General features: G+C 54.9%; 1 protein-coding gene across 1 annotated transcript in view; it reads left to right on the top strand.

Annotated features, from left to right (window-relative positions):
- The first annotated feature begins 78 nt into the window (after positions 1–78).
- The window catches only part of DTX1 (deltex E3 ubiquitin ligase 1), a 35,915-nt gene continuing 10,407 nt past the window's right edge, over positions 79–25,586 (top strand). The window contains exons 1-3 of the mRNA XM_072952869.1: positions 79–292; positions 788–1,754; positions 18,305–18,995. Of these exons, the coding sequence (XP_072808970.1) occupies positions 1,496–1,754; positions 18,305–18,995 (950 nt within the window). The 5' untranslated portion in view covers positions 79–292; positions 788–1,495. The remainder of the gene's footprint in view (positions 293–787; positions 1,755–18,304; positions 18,996–25,586) is intronic.

The raw sequence follows: 25,586 nt of genomic DNA on the forward strand, positions 1-25,586 counted from the left end.
CGCGATCTGTCTCCTCCCCTTCCTCTTTCTCCGCCCCCTCCCCCTTCCCTCCCCTGAGCGCGGCCGCGGCCGCCTCCCACCCGCGGGATCCCGGCGTCCGGCAGCCCGCTCACGCGTCCGTCGGTCGGCGGGGTAGTCTGTCCACGCGCGGATAGCCCAGCGCCCCGGCGCGCGGCCTGGGAGGGCAAGGGCGCAGAGGCGGGACCGCGGCTCCCTCCCACTCCGGGGGGAGCCCAGGAGGCGGCGGTGCTGAAGCGTGAGCCGGGGAAGCAGGCAGAGCGGAGGAGAGGCGGTGAGAGCGCGGGGTGCTCAGGGACCCCACCCCCGGCTCCTGCGGGAGGCCCGCGCGCGCTTTGGGGAGGTCTGCGCTGGGAAAGGGGGGCTGTTATCCCTAGAGCGGGAGGCAGCTACGATCCAGCTCCCGGCTTCACCGCCTCAGTGACGCGACCCCCGAGGGGCCCTGGGCCGCGCCTGCAGCGCCGCGCATCCTCGCACATCCCCGCGCACCCTGCACCTCACGGCGGAGCGCGGGCCCCGGAGGAGGAGAGCGCTCAGGCGGCTGAGGAGGGGGCGCCGCAGGCGAGGAGGCTCGGAAAATCGCGCCCCAGCCACAGCCCTCCCTCCAGGCCTGCCCCAAGGGACCGCGACCAGGCGACCCCCTTTAGCCCCCCTTGCTGCAACCCCCATCGGCTCCCCATTGTTCTCAGCCATCGCTCTCCCGGGAAGGGGGGAGGGGGTGCCGCGCTCTGTTCTTAAAGGGCCCTCTCCCCGTCTTGTCTCCTGGCAGGTCGCGAGCACGAGTGGGGTGGGGCGTGCCCACGGGCCCCCGCCCCCCTCGTCCCCCAGCCCAGCTCCGGAGCCGCAGCCCAGGCCGGCGGCACCCTTCCCCCGTGCGTTCTTCAGCCACCCAGGCCTTCCAGGACCCGTGGATTGGGGTCAAGGGGGACAGGGACGCCCCCTTCAGCGGGAGCCGTCGGGGGAGGCGGACCCGAGACAAGGCAAGCAGCCCCACTGGAGCCAGGCGCAGGGTCTGGGACGCAGCTGCGAGCGCAGAGGGCTGGCTGGGCGCTGCAGAGAGCCGCGGGCTGGGGCTGGGCCTCCTGGGTGACAGGCCCTGCGCGGCCAGAAAGAACGGGAGACCAGCAGGCAAGAGCCCAGACCTAGAGTACAGGCGGCTGCCTCAGCCCCTTATCTGAGCTGAGGAAACCAAGGATTTTAGAGCATCATTCTCCCCAGCATAAGAAAGACGCTTGCTTTCCAGAGCAGCACCTTTGTCTGAGACAGCTCTGCCGGGAAGGGGTCCGTGGAGCCTGGAACACACCCCACACTCCTTTAACTGAGGCCTCTGGGCCTCAGAGAGGGCTGGGAGTTAGAAAGGAGGCCGGACAGTCCTTGCTGGACCCCTGGGGAGAGAAGAAGTTGCCTGCCTGCTCCCAGGCCCAGGAGGAGCTGGGCCACTAATAGTAGGGTCCTGGCCCCTGAGGCAGCAGCGGCCATGTCACGGCCAGGCCAGGGTGTGATGATGCCGGTGAACGGGCTGGGCTTCCCACCGCAGAACGTGGCCCGGGTGGTGGTGTGGGAGTGGCTGAACGAGCACAGCCGCTGGCGGCCCTACACGGCCACCGTGTGCCACCACATCGAGAATGTGCTCAAGGAGGATGCCCGTGGTTCCGTGGTCCTGGGGCAGGTGGACGCCCAGCTCGTGCCCTACATTATTGACCTGCAGTCCATGCACCAGTTTCGCCAGGACACAGGTGAGTGGACTTGCTACCCTCCCCACCCACCCCCTGGGCCAGGCGGAGACACAGATAACCACCACCATCACCATCACCACCACCACCATCACCTTTCGTGGTGGGAGGCTGAAATGCCTCTGGCATCCTTGAGGAGGGAACCAGGAACAGTGGGAGGCCAATATGCTGATCCAACCCACTCCACCCAAAAAGGGACAGTCTAGCCTAGTCCAATTTAAGACTTGAGTTCCAATCCAGCCTCTTATATTAGGTGTAGGGCTGTGGAAAAAGTTACATCACTTCTCTGAGCCTCAGTTTCCTCATCTGCAAAGTGGATGGATCAGTGTTTCTCGCAGCTGTGTGAGGATTAAATAAAATTCTGCGCACTGAGCACAGAATCTACAAGAGCATTAGCACTCAATCATCATAGTAAAAGAGTTTTCTGTCTACTTCCTCATTTGACTTTTTCCAACGGTCACAGCTAGTCTTACTGTTATATAAGTAGTAGTGGGAGTCCCATTTTACAGATGAAGAAACTGAGCCCCCCCCAAAGCTGAGTAATTTAAACTCAGAGCTGGTTAGCCCAGACAGTTGATTTCCAGAGCCAAAACTCTTGACTGGTATCTTAGACTGGCTTTAAGTATTGGTGATGTTGGGGTGATGTGATGGTGGTTGTAATGATGGGGGATGAAGGAGATGCTGGTGTTGATGATGGCAGGGGTAGTAACGATGGAGGAGATAATGTTGGTGGTGATGCCAGTGGTAGTTTGGATCGTGGAATTGGTGGTGGTGGTGTTGATGGTTGTGTTGGTGGTGGTCTTAGGAGACGTGTGATAGAGTGATAATGATGGAGAGAATGAGGCTGGTGACAGTCTTGGTGGTCATGTGATAGGTGATGATGGTGATAAAAATGGTGAGGGCCCACTCTCAGCATTTTGTTCACCACCACTATGGAGATCTCCCTGAGTCATTGTTGCCTGGTGGTCTCTGTGACAAGCTTGGTGGGCAGTGGGAGATGGGGAGTTCCTGCCTCATGGAAGCTGCCAAAGAATCCTTGGCATGTTCACCCCCGAGGACCAGCTGATGGAGGTTTGAAGGAGTAACTATGAATCCTTAGAAGACAGAACTTTGAGACAGTAGGACCCTTTCCTTCTCTCTAGAGCTGTGCTGTCCAGTATGGTGGTCACTAGCCACATGTAACTAAGTTAATTAGAATTAAATGAAACTTAAAACTTAGTTCCTCAGTCCCACTAGCCACACTTCAAGTGCCCAGTAGCCACATGTGTCTCATGGCTACCATATTGGAGCAGAGGTCCAGAACACTGCCATCATCACAGAAAGTTCTAGTGGATAACTCTGCTGTAGACCATTGCTTGGTACCTACAGAGTGGCCACCAAGTATGGACATACAGGTGAATTCATATCAAATGGTTTGTCAGTGTTACTTTTCACTACATCTGTGTCCCAGAACTTCAGTTATTAGCTGCATTCAAAAGTGGTGCCAATCATTCATTCATGCCCTCATTGATCATTTATTGTGTGTCAGACCCTGTGCTTAAGCACCAAAATTCTACAAGGAGCAAGACAGACAGGCCCTTAGTAGAGGTCTACTTGTGGAGGACCTGTGCTGGAGATCCCAGTGTAGTCGAGGAACAAGAAAACACAATATCTATGCAGGTCACCAGTTGCAAGTCTGAGAACATGAAATAATCCTGGTCTAGGGGTGGTCCCAGAAGGCTATTCTGAGAAAGTGGTGTTTGAATAGAAATCTGAAGAATGAGTGAGAGGGACAGTGTTCCCAGCAGAGGGAGCAGCGAGTGCAAAGGCCCTGTGGTGGGAAGGAGCAGAGGACATTCAAGTCCATTGGGTTTGGAGTGCAGTGGATGACGGGAAGGTGGTACAAGATGAGACTGGTGCATACAGCCCTGGACTGCCATGAAAAGGGCTTTGAACTTTATCCTGAGAGTAGAGGAGGTCACCATCGAGTCCTCATGCTCATTCTTCTAGAGACGCAGACCCCTGATGGAGAAGTGGTAGGTGTCTCCTGCCCCATTCTCTCTGGTTTATGCCGAACGATCTCTTGGGGGAGGGCAGGGGTCTGACTGCAGAAGGAGTGTGTTTTCTCTTTGGCTCAATGTTTGTGGTTTTCTGCAGGTTCAGAGCTAGTGCTGGGTAGGGAAACTTTCCAGGGCCTGGCTTGTGGTCCTCAGAAGCAAGGATAGCCCTACCCAAGGCTGCCAAGTTGGCCCTGTTTGTCTTTGATTCCCCCACCCCCCACCCCCCACTTTCAAGGGATCCTTTTTTATTCCCAGCATTCCTACTTGGGTTTCTAGCTCCCCAAACTCCATTCCCCATTTCAGCAGGCCCCTTACTCTCAATGGCACCCCTTTTATGGCTCAACCTCGCTGGATCCCCCAGCAGTTCAAGTTCAGTCACTCCCCGCACCGCAACCCCTTCTCCCTTCCCTGGGGCTGTTCACTCCACACCTGCCCCCTGTTTGCAGGAAAAGGGAAAAAAGCACTCATCTCTCCACTGGCTCCTGGGAGCCTGCCAAGACCCCCCAGGGAGGGAGGAAGGCCTGGAAACCAATGGGGCCAGCATGGGACCTAGGATGCTCGGAAAACTGCAGGAGAGAGGGGAAAGCTGTCTCCCACCAGACATGTTATAACGTGCTCACCCACTTCTGCCAGGAACAATACAGTGTCAAGGAACGACATCACTTGTCTTCACTCTTAATGGTCCAGGGAAGAGCATCAAGCAGGTGTTGTCACCTCCTCAGGCCTCAGTTTCCACATCTATGAAATGGGAAAGAGCATTGCTTTGCTAGCAGGATTGTTGACTTGATGGAGAGAATCATACATGTTATTTTATCCCACAAACCTTAACTAATTACTCACCATGTGCCTAGCACGTGCTGAACACTACAGATACACAAGAGATGAGTAGGAGGTCCCAAATCTTGAAAATGTTGTGCTACACACACATGCATACACACACACACACACAACAATATAAAGTTGTAAAACCGAAAGCTCGCATATATGTACTGAAATGAACACAGCCTCTATTTAGATATTTCAGTTGTAAAATTCTTGACAAGTTCTCAGAAGCTGAACTCTAAGTTTTGGGGGGAGATAGCAGCATGCCCCAGCTTCACTGCACCCTGATATTAGAGCCGCAGACTTTCTGATACAGTCAGATAGTAAATATTTTACCTTTTGTGGGACCTACAATCTCTGTTGTAACTGCCATTATAGCCTGACTGCTGCTATAGTTTGAAGGCAGCCATATATAGCATGCAAATGAATGAATGTGGCTATGTTCTAATAAAACGAGTTGCTGCCACTGAAATTTGAATTTCATGTCATTTTCACAGGTCATGAAATACTCTTTTTATTTTTCAACTGTTCGTAAAAACCACTCAGCTTGTGAGCGGTGCAAAAGCAGGCAGTGGGTGGATTTGTTCCGTGGGCTGCAGTTCACCAACCCCTACCCTAATATATTCTTAACCTGCCCGCAGGGTAGGACATTGCTGGTGTTAGGATGTACACAGCGTGGTATATAGTGCAATACCTGTGGCATGGGCCAAGGGGCACATGGGTGTGCATACACACACACGGCACCCACCTGCTTGTATGCCGCTGACACACAAATGCCCTGTATATATGCCTGTCATGCGGCCAATGGAAGAAAACCCAGGTATCAGGCTTGGATCACAAGGGAGGGGCTAGGCCCCCGTCCCATGGGGCTCCTGTTTGTTCAGCCGATGCCCCCTCACCTCTCCCCTGCTGGGCTGTTTTCATCGCTCTCTACAGAGGGTGAGGTTCCCTTTGAAGCCCTGCAGGTCTGGAGCCCACGTGGAGGAAAATGCTGTGACCCTGGGCCATGTGATGTTAGATTGCTCACGGTGGTGTCACCGGCATAGGCTGGAGGGGAAAGCCGGGGTCGGGGGAGGGGGGCAAGAAGTAAGGCGGGTGTTCCCTTCCCAGGCATGTGTGCTGCGATATTGGTGATAATCTTTCCGCTGCGCCACGCGCTGTTCCCCTAAAGCTTTCCTAGTCTCTCGTCTTGAGCCGTCCAAACTGAGGTTTCACAAATGGAAAGACCAAGGCTTAGGGGTTTGTCCAGGTGGGCGGGGCAGCGGGCGGTGGAGCTGGGCCCAGGAGCCATACGGGTATTGGGGGAAGGTGTTGGCTCCCATCAGGAGTGAGAGAAAGACTTGGGAACTGTTTGCTTCCCTGAAAGTCATTTTCCCACCTGCTGTTGGGTCAGCAGCCACCGAGGCCCTCACCCAGACCCTGGATTTTCCACCCAGTCCCCACAACTGGACAGAGATATGACCTAGTCACTTTCCAGGCAATTTCCAGATTCCTCCCTGGACTCACATGTCTGGGGGACAGGGGCACCTTTTGGACTGACTGGTGATGCCCATTCACTTTTCCCTCTGCTGCTAGGGGCACTGATGGCAGCCTTCTGCCCATTCTGTAGATGGGACAGCTGAGGCTGGGGGAGGCTGGGCTGGGAACCATCCACAACTGCTGTCCCCTCAGCTCAAAGCACAGCTGTGCCTGGCACTCCCCAGCTGTCAGGCCGGAGTGACAGGTGGTGGCTGGTTTCAGCATCTTCCAAGCCTACATCACCCCTTCTCTGGGTAGCTGGAGCTTCACTCAGCCCTGTGCCCTTATAGGAACGTCCTATCTGAAGACATCTTTAGGCTGTTGGAGACTAGGTGGGAGCACCCAAAGGGAAGAGCAGCTATCATCAGGGAAAGCACTGCCAGAATTCAGACTATGAGGCAAGTTGTTATATAGACGGAGAGACAGAAGCCCAGAGTAGGTGAGTGGCTTGCCCAAGGTCACACAGCCAGTCAGTCCTCTGGAACACACGCCTCTCAGGGAGGTTTCAAGGATGGAGAATAAGGTGACATTGGCCAGCTGAGAGAGTTCCCTCCCCCTTCTCTCTTGAGAGCTCTGCTGGGGCTTATTGCCAGGTACTGTACAAGGCAGGAACAGCCTGTGCAACCCCAGAGGCCTCCAGGGCCCAGCTCCCTGGTTACAGAACCCCTTGGGAACCTCTCCCAGACAACCTGGAGAGCCCCTGGGGCTGGGGCTGAGCCTGACACCAGGGGAAAGAAGGATCATGTGTCTTTGGGCTGGGTGGGGTCCATCCCACGGTGGCGGCAGGCCCAACAAATCCACACATGCGTGTCTCCCACTACCACCTGTCACAATGCCTGCATCTCCACCATTACGGAGCCATCCTTTCACCTCTGGCTGCTTGTCTGGCTCCTGGAGCCTCTTCTGACACCATAAATTCATCATCACTTTTATTTGACAGTCATTAGTGTCTGCCCAGTGCCAGGCCCTGGGCTGATTCCTAGGGACTCAGAAAGAAGGACAAGACCTCTGTCAAACTGATTTCAGGGTCTCGTGGAGGCAAAGGCTGATACATATCATGGGAATGGCAGATGAACCCTCAGACTCAGATGTAGATGTGAATTCCAGCTTGGCCTCTTGCTGGCTGTGTGACCCTGGGCAAGCTCCTTAACCTCTCTGAGCCTCAGATTCCTGTTCTGTAAAATGGGAATAAGAATAGTCCCTACCTGAGAGGGTTGTCATGAGGACTGAATGAGAAAATGTAAGTAAAAACACGGACAGTATTACTTTGCATGTAATTATAACTCATGTTCAAGTAGGAAAAAGATTTAAATACCTCCTTGGAGAGACACAGGTTGCCCTCGGCCAGGTGATGTGGGCAGTGTGTGCCTGAGGCCTCTGAGAGGGAGGACTTCCTAGAAGAGGAGTTCTCTGAGAGTCTGTATGGTTTGAGGAATACTTCCAGGTGGAGGAAACAGCTTCAGCAAGGTCCTGGAGGAGACTGCAGGTCTGAATGGGAAAGGGAGGCAGTGACAGAGGGGGAGAGGTGAGGAGTGAAAGGGAGGCCTCTTGAGTCCCAGTGGGCATGGCTGGGCTGCCAGCTGTCACCCTTTAGCGGCCAGGTCCCGGGGGACCCAGAGCCACACTGCAGGACCAGCGTTGTTAATCATGGGTCCTCGGAGGCCAGAACTGAAGCAGACTAGGCAGGGGCTGACACAGGCACTTCCTGACAGTTCATCTGGGCTCCCTCCTCCCAGCCAGCAGGCATCGGCCCATTTTATACAAAGCAAAGCTGAGGCTCAGAGGGTGGGGCGCCACCTGCCCAAGCTAGGAAGAGATGGGTCAGAGATTCAGATCCAGGTGTTCTGCAGGGCCCACACTGCGCCAGGCCTGGCTGCCCAGCACCTTGGACAGCGCCACCAGCGCTCAGACCACTCCTGCTGGGCGTGCGGGTGAAAGATCCTGAACCAAATCCTCCTCACCGCCTCTTCTCTCTCCTCTCATGTCCCCAGTCCCTCCTGCTCCCCTCTTCATCCTTTCCTGCTCTCTCCCAACCCTCATCCTCTTTGGTCCAAGGGAGCTCTAGAGTCTGACCTAGAGAGGAGGGATGTGATGGAAGCTGAGTTGGGAAGTGTGGGGGCTGGAGTAGGGGAGGTGATAGGGAAGGTGATGAGCGCCATGGAGGTGGAGGAGGGGAGGGGGAGGTGAAGGGACGGGGAGGTGATCGGGGCTATGATTGGAGCTATTAATGGTAAGGTAAAGTGGGGGGGTGTGATAAAAGGCGCCGCGATGGGGGATCAGTAGGGGTGCTGTGGAGGCTGTGATGGAGGGTGGTGAAGAAGGTGATAAGGAGTGAAGGAGGAAGCATGAAGGTTCTCAAGAGGAGGTGACAGAGGACACGATGGGAGGGTAATGAGGAGGAGCCAGGATAGGGAGATGATGGGCCGGACTGGTCACAGTGGAGGTGCCCATTCAGGCTGTTGGCAGTGGGCTCCTCCTCAGTGTGAAGTTCTCAAAGTAAGAAGGGTGCCCAGGGCCCTCCCAGGCCTCTTTCCCCTGACACCTGCATCTCTTTGGGCTTCCCTCCTTCTGCTCACTCCTGTACCCCACCCAGTGGTAGCCCCTCCCAAGGGCAGCCTCCAGGTCCCAAGACAGTCGCTCCCTGTAAGACCCCAGCCTCCCAATCAACACAGACCCCCCCCACCAGCTCCCAGGTGCCCTTGGCTGATACCAGCTGAGAGTATGGGCCCCAGATCTGGAACTGGCTGCCTCAGGGAGCCTTGTTGGTGAGGCCCAGACTCCAGGTTCCCTTCCCAGCTGCCCTCTGGTAATTGTGAGGTGGGGTGGGAATGGGAGGGGGCACTGGCTTATGACTTTGGGTAAACCACACTCCCTCCATGAGCCTCAGTTTCCTCCTCTGTAATATGGGCCCAATGACAGTACCTACCTCAAGGAATTGTGGTCAGTATTCATTCGTTCAGCAGGAATTTAATGAGCACCTACTATGTGCCAGACACTGTCTTAGGCATTAGGGAAGCAGCAGAACAGGACAGATACAAATTGCTGCCCTCAAGGCTCTTCTATTCTGGTAGGAGTGATGGGCATGACGCAGGAGGCCAGGCACCGAGGAGGTCTGGGATGTGGGGCTGCTTCTGATTTGGAGGTCCCAGGAGCAGCCAGGCTGGGTGCTGAGTCTCCCCTGGGTCCTGTGTGGCTGTGTCCTTGCTCTGCGGCCCAGACTAAGCACCTCTCCCTCTCTGGGCTCCTCCCATCATCTCTCTGGAGCTGTTCCAGGCAACCCCTTCCACCTGCCCGGGCAGTAGTGGCAGGCGGGTGATGGGCTACAGGAGGGAGTCTGGCGCCGGGCCTGGAAGCTGAACGCCCTGAAATGCAGAACAAAGGAGGAGGCAATCAAAGGAGGCCGTGCTGGCGGCCAGGACAGCCCTGCCAGCAGCCGCAGCGTAGCCACCTCTTCTCCCAGTGACAGGCTGGGCCCCGCCGCCACTAAGCCTTTGTCCCCTCTCCCTCCGACTACAAGCAAAGCATGCCAGGGGAAGCGTAAGGTTCACCTGAAATCATACCACTAGGAGCCCTCCCCAGGTTCCTCTCCTCTAGGGAACAACGCTTCATTCATGCCAAGGTCTTAGTCACCTGGGACTGTGAAAATAGGAGTTGGGGGCCTGGGGTCAAGATCTGTCTCACATTTGTAGGTAATTCTGGCCAAGTCCTTTTCTCTTTCTGGGGCTCAGTTTCCCTAAATTCGGGTGCTTACAGGGCCTGGGTAGCCAATAGGATTGTGTGCAGTGGCTGGAAAGGCAAATGTTTTCAATTGTGGTACTCTAGTGCCTGGTACACAGCAGGTGCTCAATACTTGAAAACATGATGGAGTGATTGTGACTCAGCTTCTGCCAGCTGTTGCCAAGAAGGGCAACCCTTGTGGCTGCATCTTTGGCTATTTGGGGATTTTTGAAACTCAGATCTGAGTGAGTCCACTCCAATATTGAAATGCCTGGTCATTATGTGCGTAAGATGTAAATAGCATGGGGACCAAAACAAAATCACACTCACCCTCAGCTTGCAACCTCCAGCCTTATCATTTGTAGTACACAAGTAGGTTCACTTGTGTGTATTTGGTCATTCATTTATTCATTCACCTAGCATTTTCCAAGTGCCTACATCCCTGTGCTCTGGCTATGGAAGGATGCTAAGGTGGCTGAAAGCCAGCCCTACCTTTGAGAGGCTTCCAGGCTGGAGGAGGCAGATGCCTCAACATTTAGTGAGCTATGTGCTTTAATGGTGGGACTGTGGGTACAAGGTGCTATGTGAGTCCCATGGAGGGAGTGAGTCTCCCTAAGGATGGCAGAGAAGATTTTAAGAGGACAGTGCTTCAGCTGAACCATGACAATTGTGTAAGAATTCAGCAGGGAGAAAAATGGAGTGGTGTGAGTGGAAGGACTTTCCAGACAGAGGGAACAGCATGTGCAAATAGACGGTGCGTTCAGAGAGCAACTAGAAGTTTGGTGCAGTTACAGTGTGAGGCTGTGCAGACAGCTTGTGATGGGCCCTGAAGATGAGATAAAGAGCTTAGACTGATTTATTCCTAAAGGCACTAGGGAGCTATTGAAGGATGTTGAGCAGAGGAGTGATGTGGTCAGACTTGAGTTTGCGAAAGATCCTCTGGCTGCCTTGTGAAAATGCATTATAGGGTGCGAAGAAGGGAAACTGGGACACAGGACAGAAGCTGCTGCAGTAGTCTAGGTGAGTAGTAATGGTGTCTTGGACCAGGGTGGTGGCAGTGGAAATGGGGAGAAGTTCAGATCCAGCTGGGTTGAATCCTGGCTTAGTAACTCCGTAGCTATGTGATTTGGGGCAGGTCACTTCACCTCTCTGTGTTTCAGCATTTGTACAAGGCAGTGATGATAATGGTACCTGTTCTATAGAGGGTTGTATGGATTAAAAATTAACACATGAAACACTTAGAACAGTACCTGGCACATAGTAGGCCCTCTGTGAGCACTGATGGTGATGATAATGCGTATTTCACAGATGAGGAGGGAGAGGCTTGGAAGGATCAGGGCAGTTGCCCAAGGCCGCTCAGGGCTCCAGGAGATAGAGGACTCGCTGCTCCTTCTGTTTCCTACGCCCTCATTTTCCCTCTCTCAGCTGCTGCTTCTGTGCCAGGGGTCTGAACCCAAGTGTGTTGGAAGCCAGGTGACCGGGAAGCCACACATTCAGCCCATAAAGTGGGCATAGCCAGTTTGCAGCTGCCGGCAGCCTCCGGAGCCAGGGCCTTTTGAAACCAATTTGAAAGTGGTAGCCTCTCCGAGTGCCCTGCAGCCCCTCAGCCTTCCCGGGCGAGGCTGGAGACCCCCTCCCCTCCCTTCTCCTCGGCCCTGGCCTGGCTGCCAGCAGACCCTGGGGAGCCTGGGCCAACTTCAAACGTGCAGAAACCGCTAATGGGCTGCAGCTCAGTTGACAAGTCCCCTGGGAGAGTTTGGAGGGAAACAGAACAGGGCAGGATTATTGATCACAGGGCGGGAGGGGGAGGCTCCCTGGGTCCGCAGACAGCAGTTCGAGTCTCAGCCCTACCACTGCCCCTGGGTACCCCTTCAAGTCTTCCCGAGGGAGCCTCAGTTTCCCTGTTTTCCAAATGGGACTAACAATAGTGCACAAAACCTCTAGAGCTGTTTTGAAGACTGGACGGTGCACAGAAGTCCTTGGCACAGCAGAATTCGATAAAGCATGAGGGTGATCACTACTGCTGTCAGGAAGCTGGCCAGCCACGCAGATAATCAGCTCAGGGGTTAAGGGAGAGGGCTGCTATTCTGGAAGGCCATATGGCAGTCTGGGTTTGAACCTCAGCTGTGTCCCTTACTTGCTGTGCAACCTCCATGCCTCAGTTTTCTGTTCTAGAACATGGGCCAGTAAGAGCAGAGCAGGGAAGGGAGCCAGGGGGCCTGGGATGGGTTCTGGCTAGACCATTTCCTTGCAGGTAGTCTTGGGCATGTTCCTTATCTATTCTGTGCCTCTGTTTCCTCTCCTCTAAAATGGGGTGATAATACCTTTTAGGGCCGTTGTGAAGATTAAGTGAGTTAACATGCGGCTGGGCCATGAAAGTATGTCCCCTGAGTGTGAATGACTGTTATTATGATTACTTCTGCGTTGGTGGAGGATTCAGTAAACTACCTCGTTGGGCCCAGCATCCAGCGGGTGTTCAACTCATGTTCAACCCACTGCCCAACCCCCAGTCACAGGCCTCGGCCTGCAGCGGGACTCCCCCCACCTGACAGGATGTCCCATGACTGCCTCCCACAAGCACCCCTTCCCGTCAGGGTCTGGGTGCCCCCAAACTGAGGTCACTTCCCTCCAGGAAGCCACCCCCAGAGGGAGGGGATCATGGCTGAGCCCAGGGAGGAACCCTTTGGAGGCTAAAGAGGCAGTCAGGGGGGCTCAGGGCCTTCTCCTCTCTCCACCAAGTCAGCTTCTTAAGGCCAAAAGATGGGGGCTGAGACATCCACACACCTCACCTTCAGACAGAGGGGTCAGACCAGGACCACGTTCTCCAGGCAGAAACCTCTCATAGTGAAACAACTGAGGGCAAAGCTGAGGTGGTGAGTTCCCTGTCACTCAAGGTATCCTAGGCTGAGCGACCACTTGACTGAGTTAAACTCCTTAGAACCCGTCCATCCTGGCCTTTCCTTTACTCCACGAAGCAAGCCTCATCCTCAACCCTCCCAAGATTTCACTTCTCTGGGAACTCCGTTGCCTCCTGTCAAACAGGAATAAAGTCTGGTCCCTCCCTGGAAGGAACCGTGTGAGGGTGAAACGAGTTAGTGCAGGGAAAGTGCTGAGCACAGCCTCTGGCACATAGTGGGTACTCAGGCCACGTCAGCTTTACTGTTACTGCCGCAGAGTGGTCGGCCCCCAGGGTCTCTCCTCTCTGCTCCTCCCTGTCTCTTGGCCTGGCTCCTTGTTCTCCCTGATTGTCCATGACTGTCTCAGTCCCTAGGTTTCAGGATTTTGTTTGTCTCTTTAACCCCCTGGACTCTCCTTGTAGCTGCCTTAGCATTTCCCGTTTTGATCTTGGCCTCTCCGGGCATGTGTGTCTCTCCCTGTCTCTTGCTCCTCCAGTGTCTCCATCTCTCTTTGGTTGTCTCTGCCCCAGGCATGAACTGGTCACTGGCTGCAGTGGCTGCGGCCGCCCCCACACCACCCAGTCCCCGGGGGCCCATCTCCTGCAATCCTCCAGCTGACATTTGGCCGAAACCCCTTTCCCCTCAGTTCAGCTGGAACAAGACTGGAATTTTTCAACCAAACATTCCTAAGTAACTAAGGAGGGGGTAGGGGGGACAGAGAACAAAAGCAGACACAGAAACAGGCCCAGAAATAGTACGTGCTTGACACAGGTTCCTAACTGCCATGGGGACGCAGACCCGGGTGGCCAGCGCAGCTGGGTGCCTGTGAGGCCGGAGGAGGGGAGCGGACCCGGCAGGGCTGGTGGATGTTAGAAAGTCCACCAGCCATGCGTCCGGGCCACCAGTCTGAGGCCCTTCCTGTCTCCCAGGCTAAAGAGCCTCCAGCCCCATCTTAGACCCATTGTTCTGGCTGCAAATCTAGGCCAAGGCCACTGGGGAGGAGAAAGATTGTTTCCGCTGCTGCTCCCTTGGAAATCTCAAGATCGAGGCCCAGGCAGGTCACTGGGGAACCAGCTGGCCCCCCTCAGCCTGGTCCCCCGCCAGCGTGAGCCGGGGAGGTGGACGGGCGGGCGGGCAGGCCGGCAGCTCTGGGCGCTGCGGGGTGCGGGGCCCGGCGGGCAGGACAGCAGCTGCCCTAATTACTCCAGCTCTCCAGGTTCCGATCTCGTTTGAAAAGGACTCTAGGGACGCAGCCTTTAATAACTACCAGTAAACAGACAGGAAAATCGATATCTGGTAAATAGAGCCCTGGAGGGAGGGACGCCTGGTCTGGCTGGCCCTGACCTGGCCGGGAGGAGCTCCCAGAGCCATTTGTTGCAGAGCTGGCCAACGCTGACCTTTGGAACCCTGTCCCCCCCACTCTGGGGACTCTGTGTGTGCTTTGGCCCCTGCTCCAGTCTGTATTCGATCTCCATCAAGAACAACCCCTCCTCTTTCTCAGTCTCTCTGAGCCCTGACCTATGCCAAGTAGGTTGCCTGTTCAGTTGCAGACACCTCCTTTGCGCCAGGTTTTTTGCCTGGTGTGGGAACACCAACACAGACACTTGTCCTCCTGAAAGTCATCAACTATTGAGAGAGATGAAGAACAAAAATGAGTAATTTGATGACAGTGCAAGGATAGACAAGCAATAAAAAGCTGCACGTGTTAGCTATAGCAGCAGAACAGAAAAGCGCTTCCTAGACGAGGTGGGCATGTGGAGGGTTTTGTTGCATGAATAAGAGTTTGCCGAGTGAACAAGAGCTGGGAGAGGGTGAATGTGGGTAAGGTATGTAGTAATAACAGCATCTTAACTAACATTCATGGAGCCCTTACCATAGCCAAGTGCTCTGCTAAGCACCTATAGCGTGCATTATCTTACTTTGTCCCACAGTAATTCTCTGGGGTAGGTATAAATACCCCCATCTGACAGATGAGGACACTGAGGCTATAGGTGGAGCCAGGATTTGCACATGGCCTGTGAGACTTCTGAGTTGTTTCTCTCAGCCATTTCACTCTGCACCTCCCACCCCTGAGCCTGCCCTGCCCAGCTCAAGACTTGGCACACAGAGGTGGTTTAAATATAGAAAGTTGCACCCCTTCCCTTCCAATCTAGGGGTTACACCTTCCAGGTATCACTGTGCCTTAACCCTTACCAGGAGGCTTAATGATGGTACTTCAGGCACATTGGACCTGAAAATCATCTGTCACGAGCCCTCATTTTGCAGATGGGGAAACTGAGGCTCTGGGGGGGGGGAACCAGGACTCAGGATCCTGGAGCTTCCCTCTCACTAATCCCCTCTCAGGCCTGCCTTGGAAGAACAACCCTGTCAAGGAAAAAAAATCAATATGCGTACACTCAATTAAAATGATAAAGCAGACACCAGAACGAGGCTGCCTCAGAGGCCCAGGGGAAGGTTTCATATGATTGACTGGAACATTATGGGAGCCTGGGGACCCCAGGCCCACTGTGCCTCTCTCTTTACAGCAACAGCTCTGAGCCCTCATTTCCCCAGTTCTCAGTCGACAGGGGGCACGGTAGCCTGTAGACCTTGGGATTCAAACAGAAGAGAGAGCAGAGGACAAGCTGTTTCACCCTTGGGTAGGGACCCAAGTGAAGGTCAGATAGAGTCTGTGTCCAGGAGAGAGAGGCCTGAGCAAGGCAGGGGCGGAAGGGGGCCTCAGGATGGACCACGATGGGTCCCCATCCATTGGCTGCACACCCCTGGGCCAGCCCCCTGGGGTTGTGCCAATTAACAATGGAAATGCCTCCCTGTAGGGAGGACCCACTGTGTGCCAGGCACCTTGCTAGGCACGGGGGTACAGCAGTGAGCAAAGCAGGCAGGACCCCTGGCCTCGTGGGCCAACAGCCGAGTGGGAGGAGACAGAGAGTAAAGAAAGTCTGCAGGTGAATGTATCACACATGTAGTGCTGAGCGCCCGGTAGAGAAACAGAGCAAGAGGAGAGGATGACAGCGGGAGGCCAGTGGAAGAGGGGTCTGGGAAGGTCTTTCCAAAGAGGTAACAACTGAACAGAGACCTAAAAGAAAGGAGGGAGAAAACTGGGAGAACATCTGGGAGTGGCCTGGGCATATTCCAGGCAGAGGAAACAGCAGGTGCAGAGGCCCTGAGGATGGACATTGCTTGGGATGTGGGGATGTTTGAGCAGCAGCAAGTAGGCCAGAGTGGCTGGAGTGGATTGAGTAAAAGGGGGGCTCTGTAGACCCGTGGGACTTTGTAGGAACTTTATAGATGATACGGCAAACTCTGTCGGTCATGGCCAGGACTTGGACTGCAAGTAAGCAGGGAACCATGGGAGAATTTTGAGCTGAAGGAGAGTGTGTTCTGACTTACATTGAACCCTCTAGCTGCCATCTGGGAAATAGACGGCAGAAAGGGAGACCAGTCATGAGTCTATTGCAGTGGTCCAGGCAGGAGAGACACAGTGGTTTGGACCAGGCAGATTCAGTGCAGTGGTGAGAGGGCAAAGCAGTCAGACGTGGGATGTATTTGAAGACAGAGGCAACTGGATTTACTAATAGATTCGATGTGGGGGTTTGAGGTAAGAAGTCAGGGATGGATCCAAGGATTGGGGGTTGGGGACTTGAGTAGCTGGAAGGATGGAGCTGCCAGTAACTGCAATGAGGAGGAGCAGGTTTGGGGTGGGGGATAATCAGGGGGACCTGCAGGGATGGGTGCTGAGGAAGCAGCTGGGTACACAAGTCTGGCTGTCGGGGGAGAGGATATTGGAATCATCAGAGTAGAGAGAGTATTTGTCTTGACTGATTCTTTGAACAACCTCATAAGAACAGTCTGCTTGTGCCCATTTTAGAGATGAGAAAACTGAGGCTCAGAGCCATTGAGTCACCTGACCACAGACACAGAGCTGGAAAGTTGGGCAGATAGGACTTTAATGAGGTCAGTCTGCCTCCCAGCCCTGGTGCCCCACCCAGACCCAGTGCTCTGTGGCTGTTCTCACTGAATCCTCCCAGCAGCCCTGTGTGAGGGGGGAGGGGTGGCTCATGGATTAGCATCACCTTCATTTTTGAGATGGGGCCACGAGACTTAAGGAGACTTAAGGGACTTGCCCACAGTTGAGGAGCAGTCAGGCGAGCAGCCCTCCTGCAAGTGTGCCAAGTGAACCCTGAAAAAGTATCTTTACACTGGCCCCAAGGCACATAGCAGGCTAAAGGTACTGAGAAGTCCTGCAGCCTGGACCTTGGTTATCTCTGTTTAACCCAGTGTTCATGGAGCCTTGCTCTCAGGAAGCATCTAGAGTTGAGAAACATGGAGCAGAGGTTGGGAGCAAAACCTCAGTGCCTCTGTTTTTCAAGTGAGAGGCATGAATACCCACCTGGCTGGTGTTCATGTTCATTTCAAGTGAAGCCCTCCACAGCGCAGACAGGCAGCATGTTTGCTACAAGAAGGATCAAATAAACAAACCAATACATGAAAAAAGAAATAAATAAGGGGATGCAGGAATGGACCAATGCATGGGTAGCAAAAGGCATGAAGGAATATAAATAACCAAACCCAAAATGGATCAGTGTCTGAACTAATGAATTCATTCACACATTCAGCAAATATGTAGTGAGCACCTACTGTGTGCAGGTGCTGGAGATACAGCAATGAATAAAACAAAGCCTCTGCCTTGTGGCAGTGACATTCTAGTGGGAGGAGACAGACAGAAAACAAGATAAATATGTGAAATATAAAGTATACCATATGGAGAAAACGGAAGAGGGAAGGAGAGAGGGGAAAGGAGGTATGTGGAGGGGGTGCACATTTTAAAACAGGATGGTGGTAAATGAAGGAATGAATGAAATGGTGAATAAATGCAGGTGTAATGACAGCAGGCAGGCATGGGTCAATGAGCAAATGAAAAGAATTATTGAATGAACGAACTGAGGAACACATGCATGCATGACCCAAGGCATGAATAAATGAATGAGCTAATGAAAGAATGATCGTTTGCATAAATGAACTTGTGCTTGAAGTAATCAGCTAATGGATGGATTGATGATCGAATTATTGAATGAGTGAACTAATGAGAGAAAGGATTGCCTGACACTGGTGTCTGCACGGTCATGGCCCCTGTTGACCCCTGCCCTCACCCCAGGTGCAAACTCTGCTCCCCTCACTTCTTTGTCTGAACAGCCCCCACACCCCCTTGGCCCTTCCCCCCAGGACTGTTGACAGCCACTGCTTCGGTGCTTGTGTTGACCCCTGAGAGGTGGGGGCAACTTTCATCCCCTGCCCACCTTGCTGATTTGCAGCTCCGTGCTGTCTTGACACGCTCGCCTCCTTCCTTGACCCTCCGCTCCCACCCTGCACTCCCTTCGCCCCACATGTGCTGACCCTCAGCCTCGCCCCTGCCTGTCCTGCCCCTCCAGCCCGGGCTGACCCTCTGTGTTGCCCCCCGCCCCTCGGGCCGGCCCGTCCTGATCCGCAGTCCTGCCTGCCCCCGCCGGCCGCGGATGCTAACCGTCCTCCTGTCCTGACTCCGTCCCCCTTGTGAGCACAGGCACCATGCGGCCGGTGCGGCGCAACTTCTACGACCCGTCGTCGGCGCCGGGCAAGGGCATCGTGTGGGAATGGGAGAATGACGGCGGCGCGTGGACGGCCTACGACATGGACATCTGCATCACCATCCAGAACGCCTACGAGAAGCAGCACCCGTGGCTCGACCTCTCGTCGCTCGGCTTCTGCTACCTCATCTACTTCAACAGCATGTCGCAGATGAACCGCCAGACCCGCCGGCGCCGCCGCCTGCGCCGCCGCCTGGACCTCGCCTACCCGCTCACCGTGGGCTCCATCCCCAAGTCGCAGTCGTGGCCCGTGGGCTCCAGCTCGGGCCAGCCCTGCTCGTGCCAGCAGTGCCTGCTGGTCAACAGCACGCGCGCCGCGTCCAACGCCATCCTGGCCTCGCAGCGCCGCAAAGCGCCCCCCGCGCCGCCGCCGCCGCCGCCGCCGCCCCCGCAGCCGCCCGGAGGGCCGCCGGGCACGCTCGCCGTGCGCCCCAGCGCCACCTTCGCCGGCGCCGCTCTCTGGGCCGCGCCCGCCGCCGGCCCCGCCGAGCCCGCGCAGCTCGCCGGGGCGCCCCCGCGGAGTCCGAGCGCCCCCGGCGGCGCGCCCACCCCGGGGCAGAACAACCTCAACCGGCCCGGGCCCCAGCGCGTCACCGGCGTGAGCGCACGCGCCTCCATCCCGCCGGGGTAAGCCGGGCCCAGGGTGCAGGGGTGGCTGCCCACCGGGGCTAGGAACAAAGAATTACAATAATTCTAAAAATCATAAGTAATATTTAGCATCTATTAAGTATTCACTTTATGCTAAGCATGGACCCAGCACCTTAACGCTCATGTACCTCCAGGCATAAGGACTCTACGAGATAAGAACCACCATCATCCCCAATACACAGATGAGGAAATGAAGCAGAGGAAGGGTTACTGACATCTCCAAGATCACGCAATTCACAAGCGATGGGGCCACAGCAAAAACAATAATGGTGTCTAGTCCATGTTTATTACTTGCTAAACTCTTTATCTACACCACCTCGTCTATTACCCCCTCCTCCAAATTCTACCATGCCCTTGTTACAGCTAGGGAGACTGAGGCTGGGAGAGGTATGGTACCTTCTGAGGGCCACCCAGGTGGAAGCCTGGACTGGAATTCAGACTTGTGGATTCCAGAGTCTGTGCCGTGTTGTCTTTGAATTTTTAGAGGGCTTCCATTCCGGCCCCAGGCCATACCCATCTCAGGTGGAGGCTCAAACAGGCATTAGCCCCTTGTCCAAAATATTTTGCCTCCAGGCAGCACCTGAAATATCGTTCCTACTTGAGGCTAATACCATGGTTTTCAAGCTTCAGGGACTCCTGGGGTGACCTGGGATAGTGGCAGGAGAGGGTGGTGGCTAAGAAGTCAGGCATAAAGCGACCAGCCTCTCCGCTCTTGTTTTAACCAAAGCAGCCCTTTTTGGAATCTCTTCTGTTCACTGAGGAAGGGAACCTGGGTCATCCCAGCTTTGAAAGTCCCTGGGTTAAGGCGTCCAGGCTCCAGTGAGCCTGTCAGCTGCTGTCCCTGGAGCCCAGATTCGGTTAATCCCAGCAGAGGACCAGACCCTGAAGGATTGATCGTGAGAGGGAGGAGCAAAGACCATGACCCTGAGGGAGACCAGAAGGGCGAAGAGCAGATGGGTGTGGGTTGGGGGCTCAAGAGGAGGAGCAGGCACCGAGAGCCAGCTCTGCTTGCTTGTATGAATGCATAGCGACCATGCTGACCTGAGTTTGGCACAAGTCAGGCCTGGAGACAGCCTTTGAGGTCATCACATCCAGGCCTCCCCTTTCACCCAGGGACACAGGCCTGGGGAAGGGGAGGGATCCTGAATTAGGCTGCTCTATCTGCCTTCTGTCCCTTTGAGAGACTAACTGCTTGGGTTCAGATCCCCTCTTGGCAGCCACTCCTGAACTGTGAGCTCTTGGACAAGTCCCTTGCCTTCACTGAGCCTCAGTTTCATCATCTGTCAAATGGGAGCTGTGAGCCTGAATGTAGCGCTTGCACACGGTGATAGTCCCGTGGTGGCTGTTAGGACTACTGTTGTGACGCAGGAGGAGGGTCGATGTGGGGGTTGGGGGGAGCTGTAATCTTCCATGGAACAGACCACAGCAGCTGCCACCTGCCTGCCTCCCCGCCCCTTCCCCTTCCCCTCCAGGTCACGCCTCCTGCAGGCCCAGAGAGGAGACCTAAGGAGGTTGGGGAAAGCCTCTTTGGGAAACGTTGTGGGAGGGACTTGCCCGCCTGGGCATCACAGACGGGTACTCCTTGTGCCTCCTTGTACATAGCTACCTGGCTCTGGCTCCCCTATGAAGAGGGAAGGCTGGAGGGCCCCAGAATGACAAAGAAGAGTGGAACAGCAAGTTGGAGTAAACGTGGGAGGGGCAGGACCAGGAAAGTCCCAGGGACCTTTGCGGCAAGAATTCGAGAACCTTCTCTCCAAGGCTGTGTGTTGTAACACACTAGTAGATTATGAAATCAGAAGGTTGTAGCCAGAATTTTCTGGGAATAGAATGGAATGAAATAGAATAGAATATATTAGCATGTGTCATACATAGTAACAGTAAAAATTGTTCCATGAACTTTTTGCATTATTTCTACATGTGTGTAATGGGTTCCCAGGTGAAATGAATTTTTCTGTCATTGATGAAATTATTGAAAACCACTGTTTTAGGGCTAGCTGAGAATTACTCAGCTTTGATTGCTTAGTATCAGTTCTCCAAATCTGTACTGTGGGTGTGTGTTCACAGAGCTGAACAAGATAATCGGGGTCCGAACTGACAGACAGACAAGTGAGCAAGTAAATGAACAGTTTCTGGAGAGAGAGGGAAGTGCTTGGGGAGGTGGTGGGACAGGGTGGTGTGGGGGAGAGGGAATGGCGTAGTCAAGGCAGACCCCACTGAGAAGGTAGCCAGACCTGGAGAAAGGCTATTCCAGGCAGAGGGAACAGTGTGTACAACTTCAATGGGGTGTGAAGGACATGGCAGGTTCAGGAAAGGGCTAGAGGTGTGAGGAGGGCAGGAGGTGAAGTGCCAGGCAGGGGCACTGCCAGTGCAAAGGGGCTGGGGTGGGAATGAATCCAGCAGGTGTGGAGACCACGCAGCGATGGAGGCTCCCTGGTGGAACAGTAAGGGCTGAGATTTTTGCCACATTGTGGAGCCTCAGGAGAGCCTGGCCTTGGTGCTGGCAGCAGTGGGGAGGTATAGAGTGTGCTTGAGCTCAAGAAGGCTGTGGGGAGAAGAAAGATTTCTCCCTGGGTGTGCTGATATTTAAACACGTCCTCCTCTGATCTGCCTGCCTGCTGCTTCCCAGCCATGTGCCCCCCACCCAGTCTGTATCACTCCCCCTCCTCTTCCTGGGCTGTTTCTGATCCTCTCTGAGACCAGATATGGGCCTGGAAAGGAGGCATGGGGGGCTCACAAGGGCTCCCTCATCCCTCCCCAGCCATGCAGATCCTCCCCAGTCTCACCTCTGCCCCTCCAACAGACCCTCCCCAGCCAGACAGGTCTGTGTCAAGGCCCCCCAACCCTCATCTCCCAGGAACTCCAGCTAAAAATACCCCTGGCTCAGAGCAAGGGTTGGGGGTGGGTGCAGGACACGTGGAGTCTGCCGCTGGGTGAGGGGAGTGGGAGGAAGGAGGCATGGGGATGGTAGACCCTGGTTCCTCCAGGCTGAAGCTTCCCGTTGCCAAGGCAACCGAGACCCAGGTGCAGCCTTTGAGGGGAAAAGGCTGCGGACTCTGAGGCAGGCAGCCAGGCTCCCCACCTCCTTCCTGGTTCCCAAACCCCAAGGGCATCTCATAACCCTTCCCACGGTCTCTCCGCCTCTGTGTTTGTGTCTGTCAGTCTGCCCGGTGCCAAAGACTGGGGGGCTCAAACAAAAGAAATGTATTGTCTCACAGTTCTGGGGGCTGCAGGTCCAAGATCAAGACCCTGTCAGCAGCGTCGGTTCCTCATCAGGGCTCTCTCCTGGGTTTTCAGATGGGCCCCTTCTCCCTGTGTCTCCCATGGGCTAGCCTCTGCACCTGCGTCCCGGTTTCCTCTTTACAAGGACACTGGTCATACGGGTTAGGGCCACCCTAATAACCTCATTTTAACTTGACCACCTCTGCAAAGACCCTGTCTCTAAAATAGCTGGGGTTTCAGGGAATTAGGACTTCAACACTTGATTTCAAGAGGGGGTCACAGTTCAACCCATAGCAGTGTCTCTGTGACTCTCCTGCTACCGCTTTTTGAGTTTCAGCCTCTCAGTCTCTCTGTATCCCCTTGGGACTATGTCTCCCTGTCTCTGTCTGTCTGTCTCTTGCTCCTTCTCTCCGGCCGTTCTCTTTCCCTCTCAGCCACTCTATCTCCCTCCCCTTTTCCCTCCTCTCCCCCCTCCCTCTCCCCTGCACAGAGAGGCACTTGGCTTTGGCTTCCTGGCCTCAGTTTTCCCATCTGCCAAACGGAGCTAAAAATCACCACCATTCACACGTGCCGGCTCAGCAGAGCTGATGGCAAATGCATTTAAAATTGCCACGTATGATCGGTGTACAAGAGAGGAGTGGACTCTCACATCACTCTTTGTCATCCTTCTCACCTCCCATCGTCATCTCAGGACAGAGGTCCAGAGAGGGGCAGTGACTTGCCCCCAGACCACACAGCCAGTGGGGCCAGAGTGTCCCTGGGGCCGGGGTTTTTCCACTCACCCCTGTGACGGGGCGGGAAGCCAGCTGGCAGCCTGGGCCTGGGGGACAGACACACAGGGGTGGGGAAGATCCGCCCTGTCTCCTGAGAGGGCAGCGTCCAGCACTTTGGAACACAGCTGTGGGGCCGACTCAGAGTTTCCACCCCATGTGGTGGAGGGGAGAGGGTGGGGGACAGCTGCAGGCCTGTTTCCACTCACTGAGCGCTCACTATGTCCCAGGTTTCATTTCGCAGTGTTTACATGTATCGCCTGTCTTAACACACACAAAACCCAAGGTGGCAGGTCCTGTTATCCCCATTTTTTAGATGAGGAAACTGAGGCCCTGAAAGTCTTACACTAGCTCAAAGTCATGCAATTAGGAATCATTCAAAAACCCCAATCAGTCAGGGTATTGGGGCGTCCCATCCCCGCCCACCCTCTCCACGTTTCGGGCCAGAGTCCCAGGTGGAATCAGATACCCAGCCCTGATTCCACATGGTGTTGGGGAGCCCAGGGAGTGGATGAACCCAGAAAGGCTGAGTTTGGGCCCAGCTCAGGCATCTCCTCCCACTGTGTGACTCCGGTGGGGCTCATTGCCTTCTCTGGTCCTCGGTTTTTGCACCTGTGAAGGGGGGCTGGCAACACAGGCCAACATGAGGGCAGATATCAAAGTGCCTGTATTTTCAAGTCTGTACTGATATACATCTGCCCCAGCGGTGGAAGAGGGTGCCTCCCTCCCTGCCTTCCCACCGCCCCGCACCCCCGGACGTCCCTATCAGATTAGTACAATGTCGCCAACTTAATCGGCGCCATAGAGATGCCATTAGAGTTTTCATACCTCTGGTTCTTAGCCTGAGCACGTCTTGCTGTTTAGTGGCCATCAGTGTTTCCTCCTTGCCTGTTCCTTTTGCTTATCCGTCTCCTTGGCTGTTTATTGCTTCCTTACTGATTTACAAGCGTTCCCTCTGCATTAAGGGTATGAACCCTGCAGCTATCATCTTTCCCCCATTTACTGTTTCTTTTTACCTTCCTTACAGCCTGTGTTTGGCTGTTGTTTAATTCGTTAACCCAAATGTGTTGAGCAACTACTGTGTGCCAGGTGCTGTCTGGGGCCCTGGGGATACAGCAATGAACAAAACAGATAATCCCTGCCATCCCAGAGCTCACATTCTAGTGAGAGACAAAATAAATTCTAGAACATGGGAGAGAGAAAAAAATACTACAGAGAAAAAATAAAGAAGGGACAGGTGTAGGGAGTTGGTGGGAGGGATGTTAATTGTAAATAAAGTGGTCAGAAAAGGCCTCACTGAGAATCTCACATTTGAGAAGGGACTGAATGGAGGTTGAGAAGCAAGCCACACAGAGAACTGAGGAGAGAGCAATGCAAACAGAGGGAACAGCTTGTGCAAAGGCCCTGGGGCAGGAGCAGGCCTGGTTTGTTGGAGGTGGCTAGTGTGGCTGGAGAGGATACAGGGGACGTCTGGTGGGAGAGGAGGTCAGAGATGAAATGGGGCCTGTGGAGCCCTGAAGGCTGTGATGAGGACTTTGGCTTTTGTTCCACGTGCAATGGGAGCCAGCAGGGTTGTGAGCTGGCGACAGACTGGTGGGACTTTGTTGTCACAGGTTCGCTCTGGATCTGGAGACGAGCTGGGGAGGTGGGCTTTGATGTGGTAGGTATGTTTGAGTGTTTTCCTTTTTATTTCCAGCAGTGATTTGACGTTTATGTTTTAAAGAATCCCCGTTTTGTTTCTCCAGCTCTTTAGTAGGTATTACATTTAAATGCTTCAGAAAAAGCAAAGCCCCAAAAGGCACGACACGAAAAGTCTCGCCCTCACTGTGTCCCCACGGGGCCTCTGGCCTGCCCCCCCCTTTTCCCGGCCTCCCTACCCCGAAGTGGCTGTAACTGCCTCTCCTGTCACTGGGCTCCCCCAGTGCCTTGCCACAAGGTCAGACCAAACGCCCCCATCCCCCCAACCCTAGACCTGAAGCACTTCCTGCCCCGCTCCCTGGGAGGCCAAACCACACACTCCTGCCTATACGTGGCAGCCCCAGGCCGTGGGAACCGCCAGCCCTCCCCTGCCCTCCCTTCCTTCGCCTGGGCTCCATCCAGCTGAGAGCAAGCACTGCACTGGTTGGGCTGGGAGACCAGGGAGGGTGGGGGAGGGTGACCTGGAGGTCCCCAGGCCTCTGGAGAAACCTGGGCCCTAAATGACAACCACCCCTCAAAATCTCTCTCCAGGGGACTTTTGTACCCTTGAATCCCTGGGAGTGGGCGGGGTCAGAGGTGAGAGGTCCCATTTGACAGAGGGGAAACTGACGCCCATAGAAGCTCAGTGGCTTGTCCAGGCAGCCCAGGAGGTGCTGGAGCGAGAAAAGGGGAAGTGAGCAAGGCCCCCAGATGGCAGCCGTTGATGGTTTGTGGGGTTTTGCTGGACCCCTGGGGCACCCCAGCTCCCTGGAGCTCACTGTGATGTTCTTAGCCCTCGGGCTCTGCAGAGGGAGTGGGCATGGGGACCTGGTTGGCCCCAGGACTGTGGGGATCAGGGGTTCAGGAAGGGGAGGAGTGGGCACTGAATGGGGGCAGGAGGCAG

This window comes from Vicugna pacos, chromosome 32, assembly GCF_048564905.1.
Source record: "Vicugna pacos chromosome 32, VicPac4, whole genome shotgun sequence".
In the NCBI taxonomy this organism is placed as follows: domain Eukaryota; kingdom Metazoa; phylum Chordata; class Mammalia; order Artiodactyla; family Camelidae; genus Vicugna; species Vicugna pacos.